The sequence below is a fragment of the Cygnus olor genome, chromosome 3, assembly GCF_009769625.2.
Source record: "Cygnus olor isolate bCygOlo1 chromosome 3, bCygOlo1.pri.v2, whole genome shotgun sequence".
NCBI lineage: Eukaryota > Metazoa > Chordata > Aves > Anseriformes > Anatidae > Cygnus > Cygnus olor.
Genome location: NC_049171.1, coordinates 38,208,050 through 38,234,206, shown reverse-complemented (window position 1 = coordinate 38,234,206; position 26,157 = coordinate 38,208,050). Strand labels below are relative to the sequence as shown.

Here is a 26,157-nt window from a genome sequence, read left to right as displayed (position 1 = left end):
TATTACATAATATTATTTCATGACCCAAACTCACCTGTACAAAAGCCTGAAATTCTTCCCATTTATTTTCAGGTAAATCAAGAGGCAGACACAGTAGAAGTTCAATACAGCTTCTGGAATGCAAATGTAAATATTATTTGAGGCATTTTTTTTAAATGGATACTAAATTAAAGAATTGTTGATCATACAAACTGTCAAAGTCCCAAAAGAGTTTTTGTTTAAACATATAAAGAGAAGAAGGTCCTGCACGCTCTCACAAAACCTATAAAAGCAGGTTCTCTAAAAAACTAATTCCAACAAAAAATGGATTTGTCACTGAAGTCCAACCCTGTAATAGTCTTTGTAAATTGACGCATTTTCAGACTGCATGTGGGTCAATAGTGACAAAAATGCTTCAAGCTAGAGATTTTGGCTTTTCCTAGATCAGAGGAGTCCTTCTGAAGACAGCTCCATTTCTAACAACGAAAGACATTCTTTCTCAGATACACCATTCACCATGAGGAATGTTTTTCCAACTGTTATTGTGCAGGCTGGGATAGAGTTAATTTTCTTCATATTTGCTTGTATGGTGCTGTGTTTTAAGAGCTGTGACCAAAACAGTGCTGATAACACTGCCATGTTTTAACTATTGCTCAACAATGTTTGCACAGCGTCAAGGCCCTCTCTGTTTCTCACTCTGCCTCCCGTGAAGAGACTGGGGGGGTGCACAAAAGGTTGAGAGGGGACACTGCCAGGCAGATGGAATATTCCATGCCATATAACGTCATGCTCAGCAACACAAAAGGAAAAAAAGGGGATTTACAGAGGTTAGCTGCCTTTTACTGAGGAACCGGCTAGGCATCAGTCTACCAGGGGGAAGTAATGAGTGACTGCCTTTGCATCACTTGATTTCTTCTGTTTTCTTTCTCCCCTTTGGCTCTTCCTTTGCTTATTAAACAATTATTATCTTTACACACAAATTTTCTTGCTTTTATTCTTTTCCTCTTCTGTTGCTGGGAATGTGTGTGTGGGGCGAAGTCAGCGAGCAGCTGTGTGGTGCTTAGCTGTCCAACAGGGTTAGACCACACCACCAACCTGTTTAGAATTTTTATAGATTGTGAACTGAACTGAGACTATTTAGGCAGTGAAAAGTTAATACTCTACAGGTTGGTATTAGTAACTGAAAAAAATACTCACAGTGCTAAACGTTCAAGCACAAAGGCTACATTCTCACACTCAGAGGTAAGATAAGGTCGTGCTTTAACATAGCTTCGGATAGCCACTGTATACACCTCTAACAGGGGCAGAGGATCTTCTGATGTTTTCCATTTTTCTGCATATTCCAGCAAAGTCTGTTTAGGAAAAGAAAAAACAAACAAAATTCAGGAACAAATACAAATTTTTAATTTTATACTCCTCACTAATAGATGCAACCAATTTAGAAGGGTTGTCCATCTCCTTAATATGAATTACATATTCTCAAAACATGTACCTTTTCCTTAAAATGTATTGTTTCATTGAAGATTGAAACTTAACCTCTACCCCCCTAAAAATCATTCTCTGATAATACAATAATATGACTGACACTTCCCCCAGTTATATCACCAAACAATTCAGTTTACATTCATGTTTTCAAAATATAAAGCCTGAAGAGCATGCCTGGGAACAAAGATACTCCCCTCCCATCCTCTTTGAAATTCGTAATTGAGGGACTGAAAAAATCATTTCTCATCTCTACAGTTCAGCTTCTAAAGTAAAATTGGGAGCATTAATAAGCCTTTATTTCAACTTCTACACTTTCAGGAACAGTTTTACTTTTTTTTCCTCTTTTGCCATCTTAATACAGCTATTTTCAGGATATTGCTTTTTACAAACTAAGCATTTTAAAGACACCATACACACCCAAAACTCAGTCAAAGAGCTGTTTTCCTACTTGCCACATGAATACCTACAAAGAATGACTTAGAAATAAAACTAATTAGAGTGATGCATACTGAACTCTGCAAGAGATGGAATAACCACCACCACCGAAAGTACAAAAGGCTTCCATTTGTTTCAGACACGTCGGGGGACTTAGACATACGTTAAGTTGGAGAACTATGCAAGCTTAGGGCAGTGCAACTGACTGCAAGCCAATTCCTACACTGTTACAGGTTGCAAACTGTTATATTAAGATGATCAATATTGCTGTATGCTTCTCAGGGGCATAACAGGTAGAAAAATCATGATTTAGGTTGTCTAACAGCCTGCTCAAAGCAGGGCTATTAGAATAAGTTGTCTGGAGTAATGTCCAACAGATCTGTGAGTATCCTGAAGGACAGACATCCTACAGCCTCTGTGGGCAACCTGCTCCTGTGTTTGCCTAACGTTTACTGTGATTCTTCCCCACCAGTACCCAGATGCAGTCCCACAAGTGCTGAGTAAAGGGATTATTTCCCTCAACATGCTGACTGCAGTCATGTTAACACAGCTCAGGGTGCAGCGGCACTGCTGTGAGGGCACACTGCTGGCTGTTCAGCTTTTTGTGCACCACCACTCCTGGGACCTTCCCAGAGAACTGCTCCCCAGGCTGCAGATGCATGGGGCCGGGCTGTTCCCTCCCACACGCAGGGCTCTGCATCAGCCATTCCTCCAGGCTGATGATGTCCCTCTTGAACAGTATCCCTGATACGCAGTGTACTGAGTGCTCCCACCTAGCTGGCATCATCTGCAAACCTGCTGACAGTGTGCTCTGTCCCCTCAGCCAGTTCACCAGGACAAGATTTTCACCAGTGTTGAGCCCTGAAAAGACACCACAAGTAGCCTGCTGCCATCTGGACTTCGTACTACTAATTACAAGTCTTTGAGACCCACAGTTCAGCCACCTCGTTATACTGCCTGGATAAGCGGACTATTTCATGGTTTATAAGGATACTGTCGGAGACAAAGTCCAAGGCATTGCTGATGTCAGGTAAAAAAAACCATCTGCTGCTGTCCCCTCATCTGCAAGACCAGCTACAGCGTGGAAAGAAATAAGGTTTGCCAACGTGAAAGCATTTTACATAGCTCCTACTGTCAAGGCCATTTACCAAAAGTCATGCTTTCCCTTTTTTATTAAGGTCAGCTGTAATTAAAGTTTTTCTTGACAATATTGGTTCAACTCTGACAAGGTTTCTTCTGACAAAGAAAATCAGCAGTCTTGTCAGAGCCCTCTGGAAGACAAAGCTCTTCTGCTACAGGATCTCCCATATACCTGAATAAAAACCAGAACCAAGTGTTTGTCAGCTAATTTGAAATATGCAAATATTACATTTTTATTTTACTATGCAAATATAACAATCTTAATGAACTCTTTATGCCTGGGATATAATGCAATTCAAACTATAAAATCCAACTTTGAGCAGGCCGTCTCTGGCTTTGTGTGTTAGGAAGAGAACAGAACATTAATTCTTCAGGAGAGACGAGTCCGTCACTTTAAAACACAAGACAAAACAAAACTAGGCTTATTCCGGTCTTCAACTCTACTGAATTGAGCATGAGTTAAATTCAATATTGCCTTGTCTATGTTACACATCTGCCCTCAGTTAGCTAATGGTACTATTCAGAACATGCTTAAAATTCTCTTATTTGGTAGTATCCAAAACAAGCTCTCAATGAAAACTTCATCTATATTAAACTCAATCCAAAAAAAAATTGAGTAATGTGTTTATTTGCAGTCACAATACCAACGCCTGGTTACAACACAGACAAAACACAGACCAGGGGTATTCCAGTCAAGGATATAAGAGAAAAATCTGCATTTTTTGGCAAACAGCTGCACTAAAACTGATTTTAGCTTAAAAGGAAGCCTCAATACAAAGTCACCTTTAAAAGAAGTCACATACTCTACCTTTTGCTGCAGCAGAAGACAGCTTATGCAGCATCTAGTGCTCCCTGCTGGAACCCTGGATCCTACAGGAATATTGTCTGTTTTACTATAACAAAAACACGATCCTCTTACAACAGCAGCTAAAAAGCACCACAGATCATGGCAGAGCAATCAAGGGAGAGCAAAACACAGCAGAAGCAAGAAAGAGGCGGCAGCAGAAGAGGACAGGTTAAACAAGTCACCAGTGCTAACAAATGTCTATTTCTGCATCATTGGGCAATTATGATCATTATACTAGAATAACAAGACCATAACAAGAAGTCAGCTTCAAGGAATCAGAGAATTACAGAATGGTTTGGGTTGGAAGGGACCTTAAAAATCATCTACTTCCACCCCCCCCCGCCACAGCCAGGGACACCTCCCACCAGCCCAGGTTGCCCAAAGCCCCATCCAGCCTGGCCTTGAGCACCTCCAGGGATGGGGCATCCACAGCTTCTCTGGGAAACCTGTGCCAGGGCCTCACCACCCTCTGAGTGAAGAGCTTCTTCCTAATATTTAAGCTAAATCTCCCCTTTTAGTTTAAATGCATTCCCCCTTGTCCTATCACTACACTCCCTGACAGAGTCTGTCTCCAGCTTTCCTGTAGGCCCCCCTTTGGAACTGGAAGGCCTCTAAAACATCTGCCCTGGAGCCTTCTCTTCTCCAGGCTGAAGAACCCCAACTCCCTGACCTTCTCTTCACAGCAGAGGTGCTCCAGGCCCCTTGATCCCTGATAACCCTCCTCTGGATTTGTTTTAATAGGTCCACGTCCTTCTTGTGTTGGGGGCCCCAGAGCTGAACGCAGGCTCCAGGTGGGGTCTCAGAAGGGCAGAGCAGAGGGGGAGAATCACCTCCCTCACCCTGCTGGCCATGCTGCTTTTGATGCAGCCCACCATACTGTTGGCTTTCTAGGCCGCAAGCACACGCTGCCAGCTCATGTTGAGCTTCTCATCAACCAACATACCCAGGTTCTTCTCCTCAGGGCTGCTCTCAATCCATTCTCCACCCAGCCTGTATTTGTGCTTGGGATTGTCCCAGCTCAGGTGCAGAACCCTTGCACTTGCCCTTGTTGAACCACATGAGATCCGCACAGGCCCACCTCTCAGGCCTGCCCAGGTCCCTCTGGATGGCGGCATCCCTTCCCTCCTGCCTGTCAGCCACACCGCACGGTTTGGTGTCATCTGCAAACTTGCAGAGGGTGCACTCAATCTCACTATCCACGTCACTGACAGATGTTAAATAGTGCTGGTCCCTATACTGACCCCTGAGGAACACCACTCATTACTCATCTCTACCTGCATCTTTTAAGAAACTCCAGCAAGGAGTCCCCCTCTTCCCAAATACTCACGTAGCCAGACGTACTATGATTTCAGTTACTGATTTGTCCTAGGTGACGTGTTTAAGGATGCTAGTGGTAAAATAGCAAACCTGAAGAACAAAAACTATAAGAATATCTTTTACATCATTCACTTTTTGAGTCAAGAAGCAATTGTTTGGACAGTATGCACAGCAATTTCTCCACCTAGTCGAGTTGACAGAAGTACTCACATTAAAAGAACAAACCAGATCTGAAGCTTTATATGAATGCCAGTCTTGCAGAAGAAAATGTTCTCTCGTTAACCTGTTTGTTTCTCGTTAAGAACACAGCAGAGAAATCAATGCAGCACCTTTCACACACTACAGTACACAATACTCAAAATTTAGAAGAAAAAGAATAACTTTGTAATCCTTTTCTGCAAAGGAATAAACTTTTCCTTTTAAGTGCTCAGCTATGACTTATTTTTGCACTGGAAAAAGCAACATGCAAGCACTTTGCATTAAAAATGAACAACATAGCTTAACTAATTTTACACTTTTTTGAAAGAAGCAATTCTTCCTCTCTGGTGAAAATGTGAAAGTTGTTGGTGACATGAGTAAGCGAGGAACAAACGTGGTAATAAAACATTCAGCATTGCTTACTGTACATACGGATTCTTAAATTAGCCAGGAAAATTCTCTGCATTAGCATAGAATGCTACCTCGCTAAAACAGTGAGCCAGCTTCATAATTAGGCATGAATTATTAAAGCTGATGTTGTCATCATGAATTACATTCCATTTTGATTAATTTGAATCAGGTTTTTTTTTTTTGACTTATCAGTGAACAACAACAAAAAATGCAACTTAGTAGTAATTAACATATCAGATCACAGCAGTACCAGGTTGCATACGCTGCCCTTTACTTTTATTCAGCTGATTGTTTAAATCCTTTACAGCCAACTTGGCCATCTTAAATCTGCCAAATAGTTTCTGCCAGCAAGATAAGTTTGTGTTTAGGCATTTGATACATCAAGTTAGGAATCCTGTTTAATATCAGAAACACTAGGTTTACCTGCTAAACATAAATCTGATTTTCAATGTATGGCCCATCTGCATCTTCAGAAGTCCACAGCAAGCAACAAGATTAACACAAGCTTTGACATAGGAAAGAACATTTCAAAGTTAGCTGCCAAACCAGGACAACAGCATATCCCGAAAGCCTCAAAGTGCGAAGCTGAGCAGGAGAGGACAGAAGAAAGGGAGTGAGGAAGCAGAGAGATGTAACTTAAGCAACTGGTTATCTGAGAAGCGTGACTGAAGAGGATTCTGGCCAGCTGCTGCAAAGAGACAGCAACACCTAGAAGAAGTTAACAGCCCTGGTAGACAGAAACTGAAGCAAGCCCTGAAAAGTGACCACTCACACAGACCTGTAACAACCAGATCAGATCTCAAGTTTCATGGGACAGGAAAAAGAGAGCTCGTAGGTAATCAGGATGCTGAAAAATCTCCAAGTAGGCACTATCACAGTCTGATCTGAGTCAGGGAGAGTATTTAAGACCGCAGGTCCATTATGACAGAACCCAGCTGGGATTCTCCCAAGTAATCAGGAACTTTACAGAAATATCATGTAGTCATTAATACCATAAAACTGGACTGAGTAGGAATTACTGAAGCACTTGCAGAACGTACGAAAGCCCTACCAACACTATTCCAGTCCAAGTCTAGCTTAATAAATTGAAATAAAATTGTTTTGAAAATATGAAGTTTGTAAGTAAGCAACTAAATTAAAAGTAGACAATCAACAAATTGGCAAGTTCCAAAAATTATTCGGCATATTGGTCATCTGTTACTACCACCACTGTTCTTAAAAAGCAGCATGTACAGATGCAAACACACCGCATAAAGCAAGCAGGGAGGCTTGCACTATAACATAGTGACACCGATTTCAGCATTAAATAGTGCTATTTGTATCTCGTGTATATAGATCACCACTTCCAAGCCATTACATGAACTATATTAAGCACTTACGCCCACCACGCCCTTCAAAAGTATTCTTCAGGATGACAGATTTCCTTGTCTGCATGTCCCCAGACTATACAGCACTGCCACTGTACAAAGAAAATCAAATACATTCTGCTTTGCTAATGAATCATTGTTGTGTTCCGTTTACAACCATAAAAAGAAAGAATTTTACCCCCAGCCCTGGGCCTCATTAAGTTATTTATCTCCCTAGTCAGGACATGCTTGTTAATCAAGCCAAGTGCTTTATTCAGAGCACAGCAGCAAAGTTTTGTTCCTCTGTGAGACCAAGGCTGCATTTTATTTCAGCTGCAGCTTACACACAAGAATGCTCAAGAAATGGAAGCATTTTAATTTGTACAATTAAAAAAAACAGAAATACTATATCTGTGATTTTCTGTGATTTCAGCTGTGGAAAATATTTAGCCACGGGTAACGTTCAGACAATACATTTTTATCTTTGTCAATCTTTATCAGAATGCTTACATAAATGCTTGCAGTAGCAATGCACCTACCCGAGGATGTGTTTCTACTCCCAAACATTACACTGGGCAACCTCCTCTGCTGAGATCAGCCCTACAACACTGAAGCTGTGTGAAAAATCCGTCTCATACAAAAAGAAGGGATTATTTGCTATTAACTGGAGCTTCACATGTGCAGTCCACACCTACATGTTTCTTCAGCTCCTCAGCTCAGATTCTTTACCCTTGCAGACAGCTGAATAAAGGCAAGCTTGCCTCGGTATGCTGGAACGTGCCTGGAACTGCTGCCTCCATTCCTGCCTATGCCCAGAGGACTAACAGACAGGGAAAGCGACAGACAGTGGGGACACAGGTGAGCCATGCCTTTCAAACTAATCTAGCAAACACCAAAGCCTCTATTTCAGTGACTGTCCTCCAGCACATCCATGCAGGAAAAGAGTCCGAGCAACAAGCGTGATACAGTCAAGTCAGAGATGAGCCTTAAAGAGCTGCACACGGACAGCAGCAGCAACACCGCCCCCGTGAAGCCAACTCCAAGCCACGGAGCAGTTGCTTCGTTATGAACAAGCCTGAGCAAACACAGCCAGTCTGAGAGGTGACAGCAGCACTCCCTGAGATGCCCGACACCTTCTCACCATGGCAGGGCTCACCTTTCGCTGGCAAATCACCACTAACCTCTCCTCCAGCACGTCAGTCACTGGCTGATCCAAAAGCACAGCTATCTTCACAAGAAGCATCACAAGGGGCTGATTCAAGAAATAGGGCAAGCTTCATTCATTCATGGCTTGTATTGTCAGCCCGATCGCGAGAGAATTAAAACGAAGCGTGCTGCAGCTTTAAGCATGTGGTCAAGGCCTGCCAGGTCCCACCGCTGGGCAGAAAGCTGATACACGTGGGGCTTGTTAGAAGAAGATGCCAAGAGCTGAATGTCAACAAAGATGGCCAGCGGCGATGCCAGAAGATGCAGCAGCTTGAGCAGGGAACCTAAGGCACTGCAGCAGCGACTCTGGAACACTCTGTCTTGATGCATCCCTTAGGAAACGCAACGCCTGGTGAATTCTCCTTCACATACCCAAATACCAAACTGGATGTGGCAGGGGAACAACCTCCAGCAACACTTCAAGGGTAAAGAAGTTTCTCTCTTCCATGAACGTATATGTAAATTCACATACATGCAAATACATACACAGCTGATCGTATTAAGGCGAGTTGCCTTTCAGTTACATTTTTCTTCCTTTGGGACTACAGTAATTCTGCTATTCTCAAACCAAACAATTTTGTCTGTTATCTGAAAAAAATGAATTGGCCAAATAAGCTTAAACAACCACAGAAGGTATAAGTAAATTTAAGAAATTAGAATAGTTTCCAAGATGGAAGTCATAAAGTGTGTTTTCTGTAAAGTATCTCTGTAATAACTCAAAAAGACTCAAGTCTTAGAGCTCCCCTACAAGCAAACTATACTCCTGCTCTAAATCTCACCTTATCAATTACTTTGACAGACCAAGACAACCACATCTAAACATTTCTGGCTAACATACCACATGAGTAAAGCTCAAAACTACACTACTTGACAACTGAAAATTTTATACAGCAAAATACATACTCTGTGGTACGTAAGAATTTAAGTTCAGCAATACAGGAATAAGCCAAGCTAAACAGGGAATCATTTATTATTTGAAACAGTGCATAGTTTTTTGGCGGATGAAGAGGACTTGAGATGCTTATTGGTGGTGGAGACTGTAAGAATAAAGTATCTGTAATAAGAGCGTAAGTGAAGTTACAAGTTATAAACTCTCTCATGGACTCCTATCAAATTTGGTACGTTCCAGAGTCATGCGACTTAGGGAATTCTTACAGAGCATTATATGAACGCAAATAAAAAAAATCACACTTCATCTTCAAGCTGCTATGCCAGTGCTCCTCCTCTCTCAGGTACAACTGCTGTGCTTGCCCTCGATGTGGCAGGAAGCAATTTAAACCTCAAAACAATAAATGTGAGGAATCCTACTTCTTTTATGCGCACGGCCAAACCTATAGGCACCACCACAGAAACCAGTGGTTAACACCTCCACTCATAAACACAAACCCCACCGTATCCACACATTATCTAAGCAGCTAAGGTAAGTAACATTACATAATTACAAAAATGATTAAGATAAGGGGGGTGTGACACCCTTGGGTGCACCCTAGGGTGTTTGCTGACACAGACACCTAGTGGACCTGCGACATACGTAAGCCAAGCTCACGAACTTTCACTTCAAACCCACTCAAATCAAAACTCATCTGTAATTTTTAAAATTTAAAACAAACAACTACATTTTTCCACCCGTCAGTAGGACCAGCAAGTAGCTAAGTACAGGAATAGATCTTCCAGATGTAATAAGTACCAGCACCACAAAACTTACAGGAGTTCTGATTTTTTACACTATACAGCTGGCAATTGAACAAACGTGGGGTACACATCATCTTATAATGTGACTATTTAGTACTTAATTTCTGATGTCATAGCACATTATACTTGAAGTCACCCGGACTTTCAGTATCTTGATAAATTTCCAGCTTCATGGGACATCTACAATATCTTACAACACTTACAGTTTATCATAAAGCGTGCCTTGATTTAAGGATTAGCAAGTTCTGAATTTTTTTTGTCACTGCTTGTATTTTTCTTGAAGCTTTAGACATGGAAAAGACACGGTTACATAAAACATCACATCTCAGAGAGAGGTATATAACAAGACACAGGCATCAGTAGAACAGAGCTAATTTTTTTTTTAACATGTATGTACACACATGCATGTACACAAAAAATATATGTAAATCCAGGTCTCAATACAAGGATCCAGCCCACAAAATTAACTCTGGAACCCGATTTGTGGGCTGTAAGCCCACAAAGTCTTGGCTTTTGTTTAAAAGAAAACCATTTCTAGTTCTTTGATTTTTTTTCCTGATGTTAGCTGATATAGTGATAGCTATTTAACTCTTCAAATGGCATACAAGCTGCCCTTCCCCACGAAACACCCGTACTGATCAAGGTCCTCGAGGCAATGCTATGAGTTCAATGAACTCATTGCCCCTCCGTTGCTCTGAGGTGTCATTGTGATTTCAAAAATAGAAAACCCAAGAAGCAGTGGGAAGGAGTACAGTGTATAGGTCTAAGCCACTAATTCCAGTTTCTTGCATAGGAGAACATCACGGTCCTCCTCACTTAGTTTCCAACTCTTGGGGGGGGGGTGGGGGGTGGGGTGAACACAAAAACAAACCACCAAAAATCACCACCACCACGGCCAGCTCCCAGTATAGACCAAGTTACGCAGAGCAGAGGTGACCCCAATTCACTGCCCTGTCTCCGTCTCCTCCAGTTTAAGGGTGTGGTAACACCTGCATTCTTTCACTGCTCCACATGCAATTCACTGGTAGAACAAACAGCTTTACATAGGTTAACACAAACTGAGAAGGAACAGCTTCTTCGGTCTCTCTGCAGTACAAGTTTAATATGCTTTAAAGGACAAGGACCAAAAATAAACAAGATTCTATCCTATGTGTCCAATGAGGAAAACGGCTTGCACTATTCCCATGGGTTGCAGTAGTCTAAAATACTGCACAACTTCACCAGTAAGAGTCCACAAACTCCAATAAGCAGTGCAACATTTTCTTTCCCTTTTTCAGTATCATGGACACTACTGACGGTTTAAACAAGCAGCGATTCTGTGCTTACTAGCAGCTTTACTTCCCCCCTATATAGCCCTTTACTTTCCTAATGTTCACTCTTTATCATCTTTTAAATAACCATTTATAGGGTAAGGGTTGTTTGGACCTTGAGGAAATCTGTGACCAGAGCTAATCCTTAATCAGCGAGAAACAGAACAAAATTTAATTCCTACCAGCTCCCCAAATACATTCAGCGTGTAGACTCAAGTGCTTGTGCCAGCACAAAGCAAAGAATGCAGAATTATTTCTTTGGAGGAAAGTGTTGTCTTAAGACCCTTAAACTACTGCATGAGATCAGTAGGACAACATGGACAGATATATCTGATTTCTCCTCTTAAGAGCACTAATACCAACTAACAAGCAGTGAACTTCATGGTAACTGCCTTGCAGACTTGCACACTACACTTTCTGAAATGCGCAACCAGAATTTGCTCTGAAATAAAATTAAAATTAAGAACTGGCCACAGCTGTTTCTGTAGTATGTTAGGTATGCTTCATATACCTAATAATGAGTTGAATGCGACCAGTAATTAAGCTACTGGCCAGAGTTAAAATTCTCCTTTTCCTTTCTTTTAGGAGTCTTCTGAACTAATTTTCTAATTCCCTTCTGTATTCTTCTGCCACCTCAGTATGTGACTATGCAGCTTGGCTGAAGACAAGGAACAGTTGCTTGTACTCTTACAGAAACCGCATGCTATCCAGAGCGACACTCTCAGGCATTATTTGCAAAGCAACAAGACTAGCTACAAACCCCAAAGAATTGTCATTGCACTGTACAGGTCCATTCCGTAGTCCTTCTTGTACCTGCTTTATTTCTCCATTTTTAATCCAATCGTGTACCGCTACTGTTACATTTGAAGAACGCTGATAAATTTTCATTACTCTTGATTTAGTGAAACAATATGTAACGTTGACCTGTGGGATTCTTTTTCCTCCCTAGAAGATTACAACTTAGGGAGTAGAAGTGAAAATGCAAGGGAAGGTAGATGGGAAGCAACGTATCCGTGACTTTCCTTCTGTATTTGAACCTCTGAAGTTTGCCTTTGTAAGGCTTTGAGTTCACAAGACTGCTTTGAAAAAAAATCTCTATTTTTGTCTTAGAGTTAGTTCAAAAACATCAACCGCCACAATCTTTATCCTTCTTTGTACTTTTTGTAAAAGAAGTTTCCTGTCAAAATCCTACATTTCAAATATTGGGAAAAACAGACAATCCTCCTTATTTAGCTTGGAGTGCCAGAGATACATACGTCGTACAGAAACATGTAAACAATCAGTCAGAACCCTGAAAAAGTTCTTTTCATTTGAAGGATAAATCACCTTACTGTGGTGCTACTATTATCTGACTATAAGACCAGCAGAGCAAGATATGCAAATGTATATGATTTAAATACATATTCTTTGGAAACTGCTGTCCTCTACATTAGCTCTCATTATAAACTGATGTTCGTTGGCAGAAACTGACTTTTCAAAATGCACAGCAAAAGTGAGCGGGAATAGCATTTGAAGTGCTGTCAACTGTTTGCTCCACTTAAGTACTGCTCAAGTGGTACTCATCATCCGAGTCATTTTCTTTTTCCATACAAACTGGGGAAATATAAAGGCTGTTGTATTTACTTCTTTCAGGTCATGAAATATATTGGCTGTGGTCAGCTACTGAACTATGCAGAAGGAGTTTCAGTAACTTTAATACCCTGACCTTCAGGAACCCCACATTACTATCTGCTCGCAATTATTTCACCTCTCTGCCTTAAATTTCACGTGTACTACCTTAATTGAGCAACAAGTGCCTTCTGAATTGACACAGCTGCATTTTTAGGAATATAAGGCACAATAAGGAGGCTAAGATGCCTCCTGCTTGTCAGTATCCAAGTTACTAAAGCATGCAACAATGTGCCAGGTGAACCAGGCAATGCCAGATGACATAGCAGCTCTAAGGACATGAAAATGCTTGTCGTGTCTTTTTAGAGAGTCTTCCTGTGCTAAATGACTGCTGCTGGGTGTGACAAACACTGACAATGCAGCCATACTGACCTCCGAAGAAAGGAGAAAGGAAGAGACGATGCCATCCAAGTCTGTATTGCTAGCACAACCCACTCTTTTGGGTTATGAAGTTAAAATGTAATCCTGAAAGAAAGCTTTACACTCCTACCAAAACTTCAACTGATAAGAAGTGTCACCCGCTGTATCCCAATATCCAGCATCCTATGTGTCCTCATTCTAGCACTAACTGCCATCTTTTTCGTCTTGACACTTCAAGAATAATTTTACTGAAGCTCAGACAAGTGAGATTTACCGTATCTCTTTATAAAAATCATTTATTCCCCTTCATGTATCTGTATTTCATTTTATTGCCTTTTTCATCCATCTCTGTACCTTGCAGATGATCATTAACAGAACGTAAGGAGTTAGAAGTCTGACTAGGTCATTTCTCTGATGTTATTTCTTCTCTGACAAAGGAACTGCCTACTATTCGAGAACAAAAAATAGCCCAGTTAGTACACTAAAAACCCCCAATACCAACTCCAAGGGGCTGTAACCTTAAGGCAGTTTTCATTCCCCAGACCCAAATCTGCTTCTCTTTGAAACAGTATTTCCTATACGTATGTTTCACACTACTGACTTCTCTTTAGGTGCAGCAGTTATGAGCTGCAACTAATTGGCTGTTTAACTATGGTTCAAAAGAAAACAGAACAGTCTTTCAAACAGGGCATCTGGAGTAGGTGATTGTTGTAGGTCCCTTCCGAATAACTACTCCATTCTGAAGATCTTATTTATAGTAATACTTCCAGAAGTGAGCTATTTCTGCATCAGGGAATGAGAACACCACAAGCCATTTGTTACACCAATGAAGTTCCACGGTTCTGCGAGATGAACTGTTCACCACTGCTGGAAACACACATAGAGGCACACATCTATGCTCAGACTTCAAAGTCTCTGCCAGTCACTTACACGGTACGCATGGTCATTGAAAGCTCTTACATTCGGGACCAGTACCTTAAATGAAAGATACTGATGCATCTCAGATGTACAGCACTCTGAGAAGGAAGCAGAGAGGGTAACTGAGCACAAACAACAGAGAACATTGCAGTGCACGTATTGTGATTCTGTGGACACCGAAGTGTTTTGAGATCTCAAGAAACTGGCAATTGAATTTCGATTTCAGCAGGTAGGACATCATATAGAGAAGCTTCAAAAACTGTCTCATGAATATACAGGCTTATATGCTTGCTCCAAGATGAGATTAATGCGTTTCTTTAAAAATAAATAGAATGGTGCTTTTTAATACTGATAGATTCATCAGCACAACACCTACAGGAAATCCATATAAACCCAAAGTACTTCACAGATCAATGAGTTAGAATATTTCAAACTATTATATAGCGTGTGAACAGCAATATGAAAATAAAGCTATTATACACAACAAACCTATTGCTTAGATCAGGGACAGAGCAACATGGTGAGAAATAAAATGCCTTTATCAAAGGAGTGGAAAAACACTGAATGTTTATTGTAAGAAAGACTCCTTTTTATGGGAATAAATACACCAGGAGGAAATGCTCTGTATTCTTTTAAAGGATATTTTTTCTTCCCTCTTCAAGAGGGAATTTCTCAATGTGCAAGCAGAGGTGACAATCCTTGAACAGCATCAGAGCAGGGGTACCGGAGAGCAATCAAATGCTACAAATTGCAAGACAGCCTAATTCCTGACAGAGCCCCTGAACCTAGGTGATAAAACATGAGGAGCGTAATTGCATCTGAATTGATCCGCATTCTGATCGAGTAGGTAGGTATACAATCTTCATGTCGCTGATGTCTAATTCAACAGCGGGATAAAAACTTTTTTGGGCTGGTATCGTCTTGCTGGTTCTTGGGCTGAAGCTAGACATTCACCCCATTCAAATGAAAATCCTTTTTGAGGGCTGTGTTCTTCAGAGTAAAACTGGGTCTAGACTGAAGCACAACCTCACTGGCTACCGCATCCATCAAAGAACTGAGCATGTGATGAAGACAGCATTGTTCCTGGAAAGCTGGTAATAGCCTACTTTTAAGGTGCAGCTTACCATAGTTTATGAACAAAGTTGGACTTTGGGCAAGAGTCCAGAGGCTCTGGAGTCAAAAGGCTTTGGTACTGATGCACCAGTTGTACCAGCTGACCTCTTTGTTTAGTCCCACAGCAAAGTTACACCTAAAGGGACAACAGAACAATCTTTATAGGTGTTTAAACATCATCACTCTCAGCCTCAATGATGTACAGCTCCTTAAAGCTGAAGACCACCTTTTTTGTCAACTGCTTTCTCTCCTCCTTGTTGTTCAGTGTTTTACCAGAAGATGGAGAACAAACCTTTCATCATGTATAAGGAGTCTTGGTAAGTGCTTAAACTTGTCTATAATTTGCAACTTTGGATAAACAGAAGAAGTTGATGCTTTTAAAAGCATTCTTCAGTTACGGATCCCATATGTTCATTTGGGTTTGCTGCTACAAGAAGGAAGCTAGAAGCAGCTAAGGAATAACTGGGATGCAACAAGCATTAATGTCCACATTGCAGGAGGACGGACTACTGAAGTGTCAGTCAAATGGAATATTCAAGGAGAAATTTGAATAGTTCTTGAACTAGTTCCACACGTTAAAGAAAACTTAATAAAATATCTAACTTAAACAAAGTCTACCTCAGATTTCCTGTGAGACTTCAGTATTGAAGACATTTAAATAAGTACTGCGACTGAGATGATTTTCAAGGAGTTTTAAAGAGCAAACTACACCTCTACATTATCTTGCCTACATATCACATCTGTGACACATCAACCTGCAGGATCAAGGTATTTTTTCCCTACCACCACCACTGTAATCCACCTTTCCTTTCATTTCACATTTGCCTACAACACAAAAGCTCACACAAACAGCCTGTTCTCCTTTTGCTTTTTCAGTTGGCATGCTTTATATGCAAAGGGATTCTAAGCCTAGAACAAAAATCAGACAGAAAGCCATAGACATTCACAAAAGCTTCAGACAGAACAGAAACCTCTGATATGACCCTGCCCTCACAGATATGCTGAAATAAAGAACCGGATCATATCAAAAAGTCAACAAAATTAGTTTTTAATTTCATTACTTAGATCTGTTCACGGAGAGGTTGTTTTTACAACAGGTCAACACAGAGCTGTACTTCTAATTCATTTCCAAACCAGTTTAATTATGGAAATTAAGACTGATACCAGTTAACTGATTCTGTATTTGTTTACCAATGATTACCGCTGTTATCTTAATTTTGTAGCTACACAAACACTGTGAGAGAATTAGCTCTTACCTGTTTGGTATTATCATGCCATATAATCCAGAAGAGAACAACAAACCTTCAGCAGGCATGGAACATAAGACTGCATTTATAAAATAAAGGATTACATAATCAAATACAATCACCTCTTCTACTGTGCAGGTACTATCTAAATTATGGTTAGGATTAACACATGATGAAAGAACATCAGTTCCAATTTTTACTCAGTTTTAGTTTTCAAAACCTTTCAGAATTAAGTTGCTGATATACTATTTTTATTTTGAATGCTTCTTTTGAATTGTTTCACAATGAAGTTGTTCAGCAAAGCACAGCTCTAGAAAGTCAAGATGTCTTTGGCTGAAGAGTCAGCTGATGTTGCTTTAATTCTGATGGAGATATTGACTTGTGCCCAGAAGGGAGGGCTGAAGCCAGCCTCTCAATTCTATCACTTACTACAAGATTGCATTTAAGCAATTATTTTCATTCTCAGTTTCTGCAGGCAGAGTGCAGAACTATCCGATTTTTTCCCATTACTATTCCTCTTCTCCGCTGAAAGGCAGCAGTTCCAACCCTCCCTGTTTTTACCTTTTCCTTCAAACAAGAAATTCCAGCTGTTCTACACCCCCATCCTTACACCATCACCTGCTCTATCCTGCAGTTAAAAGCAGAGCAAAGTCAAGATTACTAAGCACTGGATTAGCGAATCCAAACACTACTCAGCAAAGTCAAGAGAGACTCATTCAGAGATGCAGATTAACAGCAAAAAGTTTAGAACTACACACCATGTGAGTTTGCAGGTAACTGCCGGTCCACAAAGAGCTCACAGTGACTACAGCACAATGCAGTGCAATAAAGGTGGATCCATACAGCAGAAGAGCTGGTGCTGAGTCCACAACATATCTGCCTGTGGCTGCCTAAGCCCCTCGGGGTGGAATGTGACTGACCAATAAACCCCTACAACAGAAAAAGGCTCGGCAGAGATGGGCAAGGAGGATGTACCTGTGCAGCTCAGGGAATAACGCCAGGTGTGACTGACCACAGCTGCTGCAAAGAAGCTGATTTTACCTCAGCACAAGGGGGACTGGAGAGTGGCCTTGGTTTTAGATAAACAGCTATGAACAGTTGAGTGGACCAACTGGTGGAATAAATCTTTCTCCCTAAGTTCATTAAGAAAGTGTGAATGTCTCCCTGAGTTAGCCAGGGTGGCAGGGGGAGAGAATACACGACTCAGCCCAAAGTACAGTATAATGTCTAAACAACCAGAAGAGTTCTGAACAGAGCAGTGGGCTTGAGCTGGCTTCAACCCACACACTCCTCCCCAGCATCTGGAGACACCCACAATTGTGACTGTGAAGCACAGAGAGACCAGTAACGGGCACACTCATATTGTGATCCTACCATCTACTGCAGTTGCTGTACTGTGTTTGTACAGTTATTTCAGTGCACTGTTGTATCGCTTTTCTAAATCAAAATCCCGTGTAACATCATATATCTTCCAATAAGTACATCTGATATTAAACGTTACACCTTCCACGCACGGGATACCTGAAAGAACCTGGTCAGAGAGCACTGGACTCTGACAGCACCACCAGAGATCCCACCTGGGGCTAGCTTTCAGCTGGTTCCAGTAGCTAGATAACCTAGTACTGGCTGAATTAGACCACCCGCAATCACTTCTGAGGCACAGCTCCTGGTTTAGTTTCACCCCAAACGCAGACGATTTCCACACTGCCAAAATGCTCCATATTGTGAAATAACGTAAGGCAAGCAGGGGTGACGAGACCACCGCTTTCAAAAAAAAGTTCTGGTCTGACCCATAGCACTAACGTACAGGCGCTCAGTATTTTGGTGCACCCAACTTTTATGGATATGCTACGTTATCTGAAAACTGTGCTTTCAACCATTTACCTTCTCATTCATCTACTGAACATAGATGTTCACAAAAATATTTTTGTTGGTGTATGAATACATTTACCTTGCCTCTATTGATGTTTCTCCTTCCTCTGGAACACAAACAGCCCGTTCTGTACTCAGTGTGAAGTACCACATGCGTGATGGCACTGAAATTTATTATGGTATCTGCTGTACCCGGACACGCAGGTATCCACGCTCTGCTGTCAATGACTATCACTTCTGAAGAACTGATATGTTCAGGTGTTAGCTCAAACACTTTCTATTTACAGTTTTCTGAACAGTTTTAAAGGTAATCTGCAAAACAGCATTGCAAAATTCCATACATCTGCAAGCCTCAGGCAATATACAATATATACATTTTAAATAAGCATTCTCTTCTCACCACCCTCTTCATTTTTTCTTCAGTCTGAGTTTTCAGAACAGCCCCGTAAAGATGAAATGTTGTCTATCACACCAGAACACAAAGAATACATTGCATTACAATGGCACAATTTTCTTGCTGCAGAACTGCAAAAATATGAAGACACAGACCTAAGGCTTATGCTTAAGCCTTACCATAAAGGGAAAAGGAGATGCACAGAAACAGCAGGAAATCACGTCCTGTATGCTTATCTCACAGTAACTCATTTGTATACCCATACTGAAGGAAAGCTATCCTTCTGGAGATTTTCAAAGACAACAGTAAGTTAGTTCAGAGAAATAACTTTTCCAGGAAAAGGTAACTGCTAAAGAACTAATACTAATTTCTAATCAATTTTGACGTAATGAAAAAAATTAGAATATATCTGAAATCCAGTAAAGTTTATCAATTACCCTGCAATGAATGATTCACCTTCTCATTGTGTTCAATCCCTACATGTTCATACATCCTTTTGTACAAAATATGTATTGTATATAATGTATACATAAAACCAATATACGTAGTCGTTTATTATACAAAATAAGTTTCTTGAATATCATCCCATGAAAATTAAAAAACATGGAAATTGAGGAAAAAGATAAAGAGTGAATAATGACAGAATCATCATGAGGTTGGAAGGGACCCTTAAGGATCATCCAGTTCCACCCCCCTGCCATGGGCAGGGACACCTCCCACCAGACCAGGTTCTCCAAAGCCCCATCCAGCCTGGCCTTGAGCACCTCCAGGGATGGGGCATCCACAGCTTCTCTGGAGAGGGCCTCACCACCCTCACAATAAAGAACTTCTTCCTTGTATCTAATCTAAACGTACCCTCTTATTTTAAAGCCATTACCCCTTGACCTATCACTCTATGCCCTGACAGAGTCCCTCCCCATCTCTACTGTAGGACCCCCTTTACGTACTAGAAAGCTACTTATATAGGCCTCGCTGGAGCCTTCTTTTCTCCAGGCTGAACAACCCCAACTCCCTCAGCCTCTCATAGGAGAGGTGCTCCAGCCCCTTGATCCCTCATGGCCCTCCCTCGCCCAGCTAGCCACCCTGCTTTTGATGCAGCCCATCATACGGTTGGCTTTCTGGGCTGCAAGCGCACATTGACGGCTCATGGAGAGCTTCTCATCAACCAACACCCCCAGGTTCTTCTCCTCAGAGTCGCTCTCAATCCATTCTCTGCCCAGCCTGTATTTGTGCTTGGGATTGCCCCAGCCCAGGTGCAGGACCTTGCACCTGACCTTGTTGAACCTCATGAGACTCTCGAAGACCCACCTCTCAGGTCTGTCCAGGTCCCTCAGGATGGCATCCCTTCCCTCCTGCGTGCTGGCCGCACCACGCAGCTTGGTGTTGTCTACACAATAACGATAACTGTCATGAGCTACTTTTGTTTTTTTGCCCTTGCCTAAGAACATTCTCACAGATAAGCATCTATTTAGGAAGTCTTGGAAGTTCATGGAAGTCTTTTATAAATCTCACCACAGCTCTAGTTACCATGATCATGTACTAACTAAACAGCTTTCATTACTCCTGAAGATGCAGGACTACAATGGTTATTTGAACTCCCTCTTCCTTTCCCTACATTTGTTTACATCATGTAAGGCATTATTTATGATCTTGGTGGTTCTTTACAAGTACGTGATTATACTTCACACCTCACGGTTGCACATCTACGTTAAAGAGACTCAAGACTAATTGCAGGAAGAATCCATGTAACGATGATTGACAAAGAAACTCATACTAAGATTAACTTAGATTTTAAATTCTTCTTACAAGTCAATATGTAAGGACACTAGTGCCCTAAGTCTTCAGTGCACAAACATATGCAGTTAACCAGGCCTCTTACCCACCTATTTCTACTTCACTATGCAGGTAAAGTAATAGCCATAACAAAGGAAAACACATCCAGGTGCGTTTTCCAATGCACGCAACTTTCAATAGCAGCAAAGTACCACTGTCCCAAATTACCGATGCTAAACCAAGATAGATACAAGAATGTCACCCAAAGACATATTTACATTTCTAAGGCAGAGTCTGCACTGGAGCAGGGGCTGACAGAAGCACCTCAGCTGCTACAGACGCAGAAACAGAAGAAAGGCTTGAGGGGCTCAAGGCTGCTACAACTCTCAGAGCCATAATTACGTCGCCTACCATCACCAAGAAAATATCACAAAGACAGCGAGGAACGGAGATGACTCTCTCTGGAAAGTTAATTAGCAACCACGGAACTTGCTGTTAATTGATAGAGAGACGCTTTTCTCCCCAGATATACGTCAAAGGAGCAAGCACGCTGTATGTTTTGCATCAGGACATGCTGCACATGCTTCATGAGCTCAGACTGCTAATTATTGAGAGGCAAAATAAAAGGTGCCTTTCTTCCTATTAATTTTTAGTCACTATTTTGATTATGATTTGAAACCCAGCTTGTTTTAAGAACAGAACTAGAATTACCTACAAAATGAATGGACAGTCTCTGCTTACATCCATAAACTGTTTCAAAAAAAAGGTAATTACTTAAAATACCAGGAAATGACTTCATTAAGTCTCATCCTTTGTCACACACAGTAGCAGAAAGCAGAAATTATCCTTCTTTAAGCTTGCCTTTAATCTTTTAACATTTTGCATTCAATATGCTCTTTCTGATCTTGTCAGCAGTTATGATTTTTTTCTTGCGTCCTTACATAAGGAGTGAAGTTACAATAGTCCCAGGCTACATTTCTCTCTACTCGAGTTCTCATTCAGGCCTCAGATTAATGTTGTCCTCCCAACCTTCATGTTTTGGTGTGTTTAGTTAAAAACAATATTCAGCAGTTGGCTATTAAACTGGCATTTCAGGAATGTGGTGGGATGTTCATTACAGTAAACTTTTATCCACTGCCAGGAAATGTAATTTACCTATTCTTTTAATTATCAGACTGGCATATGGGCAGATTAAAAATAGGAAGACAGCCAAAAATAACTATTACTAATCTGAAAATATGTGCATTTCCTGGAATATAGATGACTTGAACTTGTTCTCTTGGGTCAAGTAAAACGAGATGCTACAAATATTTCTGTAGTTCATCTGCTTAACATATTTGCATTAGCCGTCTATCAGCTGCATGCAACTTCTTCCAGGACTATTTCAAACCTTTTTTTAATTCTGATGAGAACCTAATTGATGATCTCCTCCTCAGCAGAAAGGTTACTTGTTATTTTAGCTTGCCTGTTTAGTACAATCCAACTGGCATCCCAGAGGATGCTTCCATCTGATCTAAACTTCCTGTGCAAGAACAAGGCAGTGTCTGCCTGATTCACAGGGAGTCTAATAACCAAGTGTGCCCTTACAGCAGTGCCAAGGTACAGCCACTATGTCCACGTGTGAGGAAGGAGAGGAGCCAAGATTATGCTCTCCCCCGTTAACAGCCCGTAGCAGAACTGGGAGCTCCTGCCACCACACCGATAGGGTTTGTAAAGTCTGCCTGGGTATCCAGAAGCAGGATTTAATTGCCATGCCAGTTTCAACTAGATCGGTACACAAGTTCCAGGGCTGCAGGATGTGGAGACGTACGTTTTTTCATCTTCACTATTATGTATTCATATGGATTTTTATCCCAGCTGTTCTCTTCATAACTATTGCCCTCCAATGATAAAAGAAAGAAGCTCAGATTTTGTCTTCTGGGGTTCTAAATACTTTCTCTTCTTGTCCTCTTCCTTGTGTTTGTTCTGTTACAAAATAGTGTACTATCACAGATTCCTGAGGCAAGCAGTGATCACAGGACGGAGGAACTCCTTATTCATAATTTGATTTAATGCCTGGTCACTGAACGTACTTCACTGATTCATCAAAGTGGTATTCAGTGCATCGGATGCATAAATATCAAACGTGATTTACCTCCTCACCAGAATAAATAGCTGCAGACAGGGAATCATCACGCCAGAAATATTACGTACTACAAGACTACATAACTGCTATAGAAGAGAAGATGAAGAAAAAAGTTGATTGGAATAAACCCGCAAAATTTACAGCCACAGTGTTTTTGCAGGTTTAGTCTGATTTCCTACTGGATCAGGCTTACTGTCATGGAATAATTGTATAAAGTCCCGTCACCTTTTTGATGTCACATATGCCTTTCTTTACGAATGCCTTTGTTCTGCCGAGTACTAGGTATCATTAGATTAACTCTTCCCAAATGAAAGCAGTGCAGTTCATCCTTAGAGATGAAAGATCCCAGAAGCAATACCACGGAGTTGTCTTTAATGCATATTTGGAAAGGCAAATAGAATAGAAAAAGTGTTCCCCACCTCAGAAAAACACCTGCATGCTTCTTAAAACACATTAAGTTCTTAACATATACAAAGGCACAGACCTAATAAACAGGGAACACTATTTTACAACGTAGTTCTAAACCACATTTTTACCTATTAAATTTCCAAGTCATTATACACCTCTATTTAAGAGAAGCCGATGACACAAGAATGTCATGCCAGCTTCCCTCACAAAAATTGAAGCATTATAACATGCTGTACTGTAACTGCTCAAGGATTTACACAGAGGCCTTTATAAACAGTACTATAATAATAATAATAAAAAGGATATAAAATCAATGCCTGGAGCACTATTTCCTGACGATACTCTCCGTACATACACAAATTTGAAATAGCATCTATTGCTTGTGTAACACTTAAGAAATAACACTTTGCTGCCTCCTACTAGTGGTACCAGTTTGATCACTAATTTAGTGAAGTCTTATAGAGAATCACCTACAATATAGGCCATGTATGTATAAAGTCTTGAGTAAATATATATATATATACACACCATATATATCATTTAAATGGCAAAGTGGAAAAGGCCACATGAAACTCCTTGTTACTCAGTCACAATGGAAGCAAAGATTCTCCAAAAGAGCATTTTTTGCTGCTTTCCGTGAAGTTTTACAGTCATGAGCTGTTCATTCTCTAACAAAATAACAACAAAGTTTGAGAGAAAATGTCCTGAACAAAGAGATACATGCCTTCCTTACAAGAAACCAAGAGACACAACATGGACGTTTTGATACAATGAGATGACTTACTGAACATGAATATTACCAAAAATATACTCCTTGTGCAGTCCTGCACAATAAAGATATTCCATATTCACTATTTTGTGTTTTCTAACCAGCGAAGCTTAGATAATTGCCCTTTTACAAAGCAACCTAAACATTATTGATATTGCTTCAAAAGTGGGGTAAAAAAGTTTGGATTTGTGGGGAAAAAAACTAATAGCAGAAATATATTTGCCAGTACAGAAAGTACCTAATATGTTCAATTATAGTAGTATATATGCAAATGCTGCCAACTATTATGGTTAAATTGAAGTCTACAGTAAGGTCTTCAGATTTTTATTTTTAAATAGCTGAAGGGTTAGGTAAAACAAGATCCCTAATTTTTACCTCCCCATCTTTGTAGGGTCAATAAGAGTCAAGGATACTATGGAGCAAAACTAGCTAATCTACACTTCACACCCAGCAAGTATTAATTTTTGGTTGAAAGTATTTCCTCTTAGAGAAATGGTAGCTTGCTGAAGGACTTTCTTAACTTCAGTAAAGACATTGCGTAACTTTAATCCAGCAAAAATTCTGCATCAGTGTAACTATGAGGCAGCCTTACATGGATCGTCGCCTTCTTACTGAATTGTTTGTTCAGAACTGTGATGACTGGAGAAGGACTGAGAAATAGCTTTGAAAACATAAATGCTGCATCCCTCAGGAAGGGAATATGCTACTTTCCATGTCTATCAGGGATAGGATAAATCATAATAGTCTTAAATTCCCCCAAGAGATTAGAGATTAAGTTAGGAAGCAAGGGAAACAAAACCTTTACAGACAAGCATAACTGAACCAAAACATACCATCTATAGAGTTTTGGGAATCTTTCTTACCAGAATTTTCTAAGAAAAGGTTAAACAAGCATTTATAGTATTTACACCAAAAACTAACCCTGCTTTTGAATCACAGTCTATATGACTGAGACCTCTTCCAGATGCATGTTCCGTATGGGGAATACATTGCAAAACCCTGCTACTTCAAAAGGAAAGTTTTTGAAATTGAAACACAGCATTATCATGACCGTTTTGACTCAACTTCTACCTTTATTCGAAGAGTTTTTAGTAAAGAAGAAATTTTTATTCCTGGCTTTGAATAAATTGTTATTTTTACGCTGACAGCAATTAAAAGAAACAATAATGAAAATACAATTCCTATTGCAGTAGATCTTAAACTCATGTTAGTGGCAGTTCTGAGGTAGAGTCCCTGTCACCTGCCCAACAACACTATTAGAAGTCCGTTATTAAAGATTTGGCTTTTTTCATACACAGTTTATAAAGCACACACACATCTAAAACTAACTGCTCGAGTTCTAGCTGTCCAAGTAAGCTAATAAGTAACTGGGTAATAATTCAAATAAACTACAGAAAAATACATTTAATAAGGTGATTAGACGTGAGCTATATCACATATAAGATGTGAGTGAAATACACATTAAACTGAACACGTTAGCTATCCCAAGAAGTCCATACGTATCACATCCCAAACCTTTATGCTCAAACATATTTGACTGAAATTATCATCAAGATAGAGAAAAGGACTGACAGCATAGCAGAAAGCTTAGCATGAGTAGAAAAGCAAATCAATGTGATTCTGATTTTCAAAGAGATTCACAGGTAGAAAAAAAAATAACTATTTCAATCACATCCACTTACTTTGATACACGAAGTTCTTATTAATTAAAAAAAAACATCTTATTGGACAGAACTCAGAAGTTCTAATGAAAAACAGCTCCTATCTGGCACAATGCTAAGTAGTTCTGCCATTACCGAGGACAAAAACTAAGAACAATTAAGGTCATTGCTTAGACTTACCCTAAACTGTGAGGGTGCTTTTTCTAAACGCACAGACACATTATGCCCAGATAGGCGCACACACCATATTTATCTGAAAAGATGACAATTCCCTCGACTCTTACAGTTTAATGTAAAAACCAGGGGGTGTCTTTTTTTCAGGTCAGTAAGGTAGTATGTGACTTAACGTGGCAGGTCCGATAGTGATGAAGGCACAGAACCACGCCTGAAGCAGCTCAAAGTCTGAACAAGGTGATGCAGCGCTTACAGTCGCTTTTCTTTGCACACTTGGGAATCTGTCTGATATGCTACCAGTTAGAGGAT

At 40.5% G+C, this 26,157-nt stretch overlaps 1 protein-coding gene across 1 annotated transcript in view; it reads right to left on the bottom strand.

Moving 5' to 3' along the window:
• ZNF292 (zinc finger protein 292) overlaps positions 1-26,157 on the bottom strand; it is a 59,356-nt gene that overhangs the window by 27,388 nt on the left and 5,811 nt on the right. Inside the window, exons 2-3 of the mRNA XM_040550678.1 lie at positions 1,177-1,331; positions 35-113 (exon numbers count right to left, since the gene is read on the bottom strand). Coding sequence (XP_040406612.1) covers positions 35-113; positions 1,177-1,331 — 234 coding nt within the window. The remainder of the gene's footprint in view (positions 1-34; positions 114-1,176; positions 1,332-26,157) is intronic.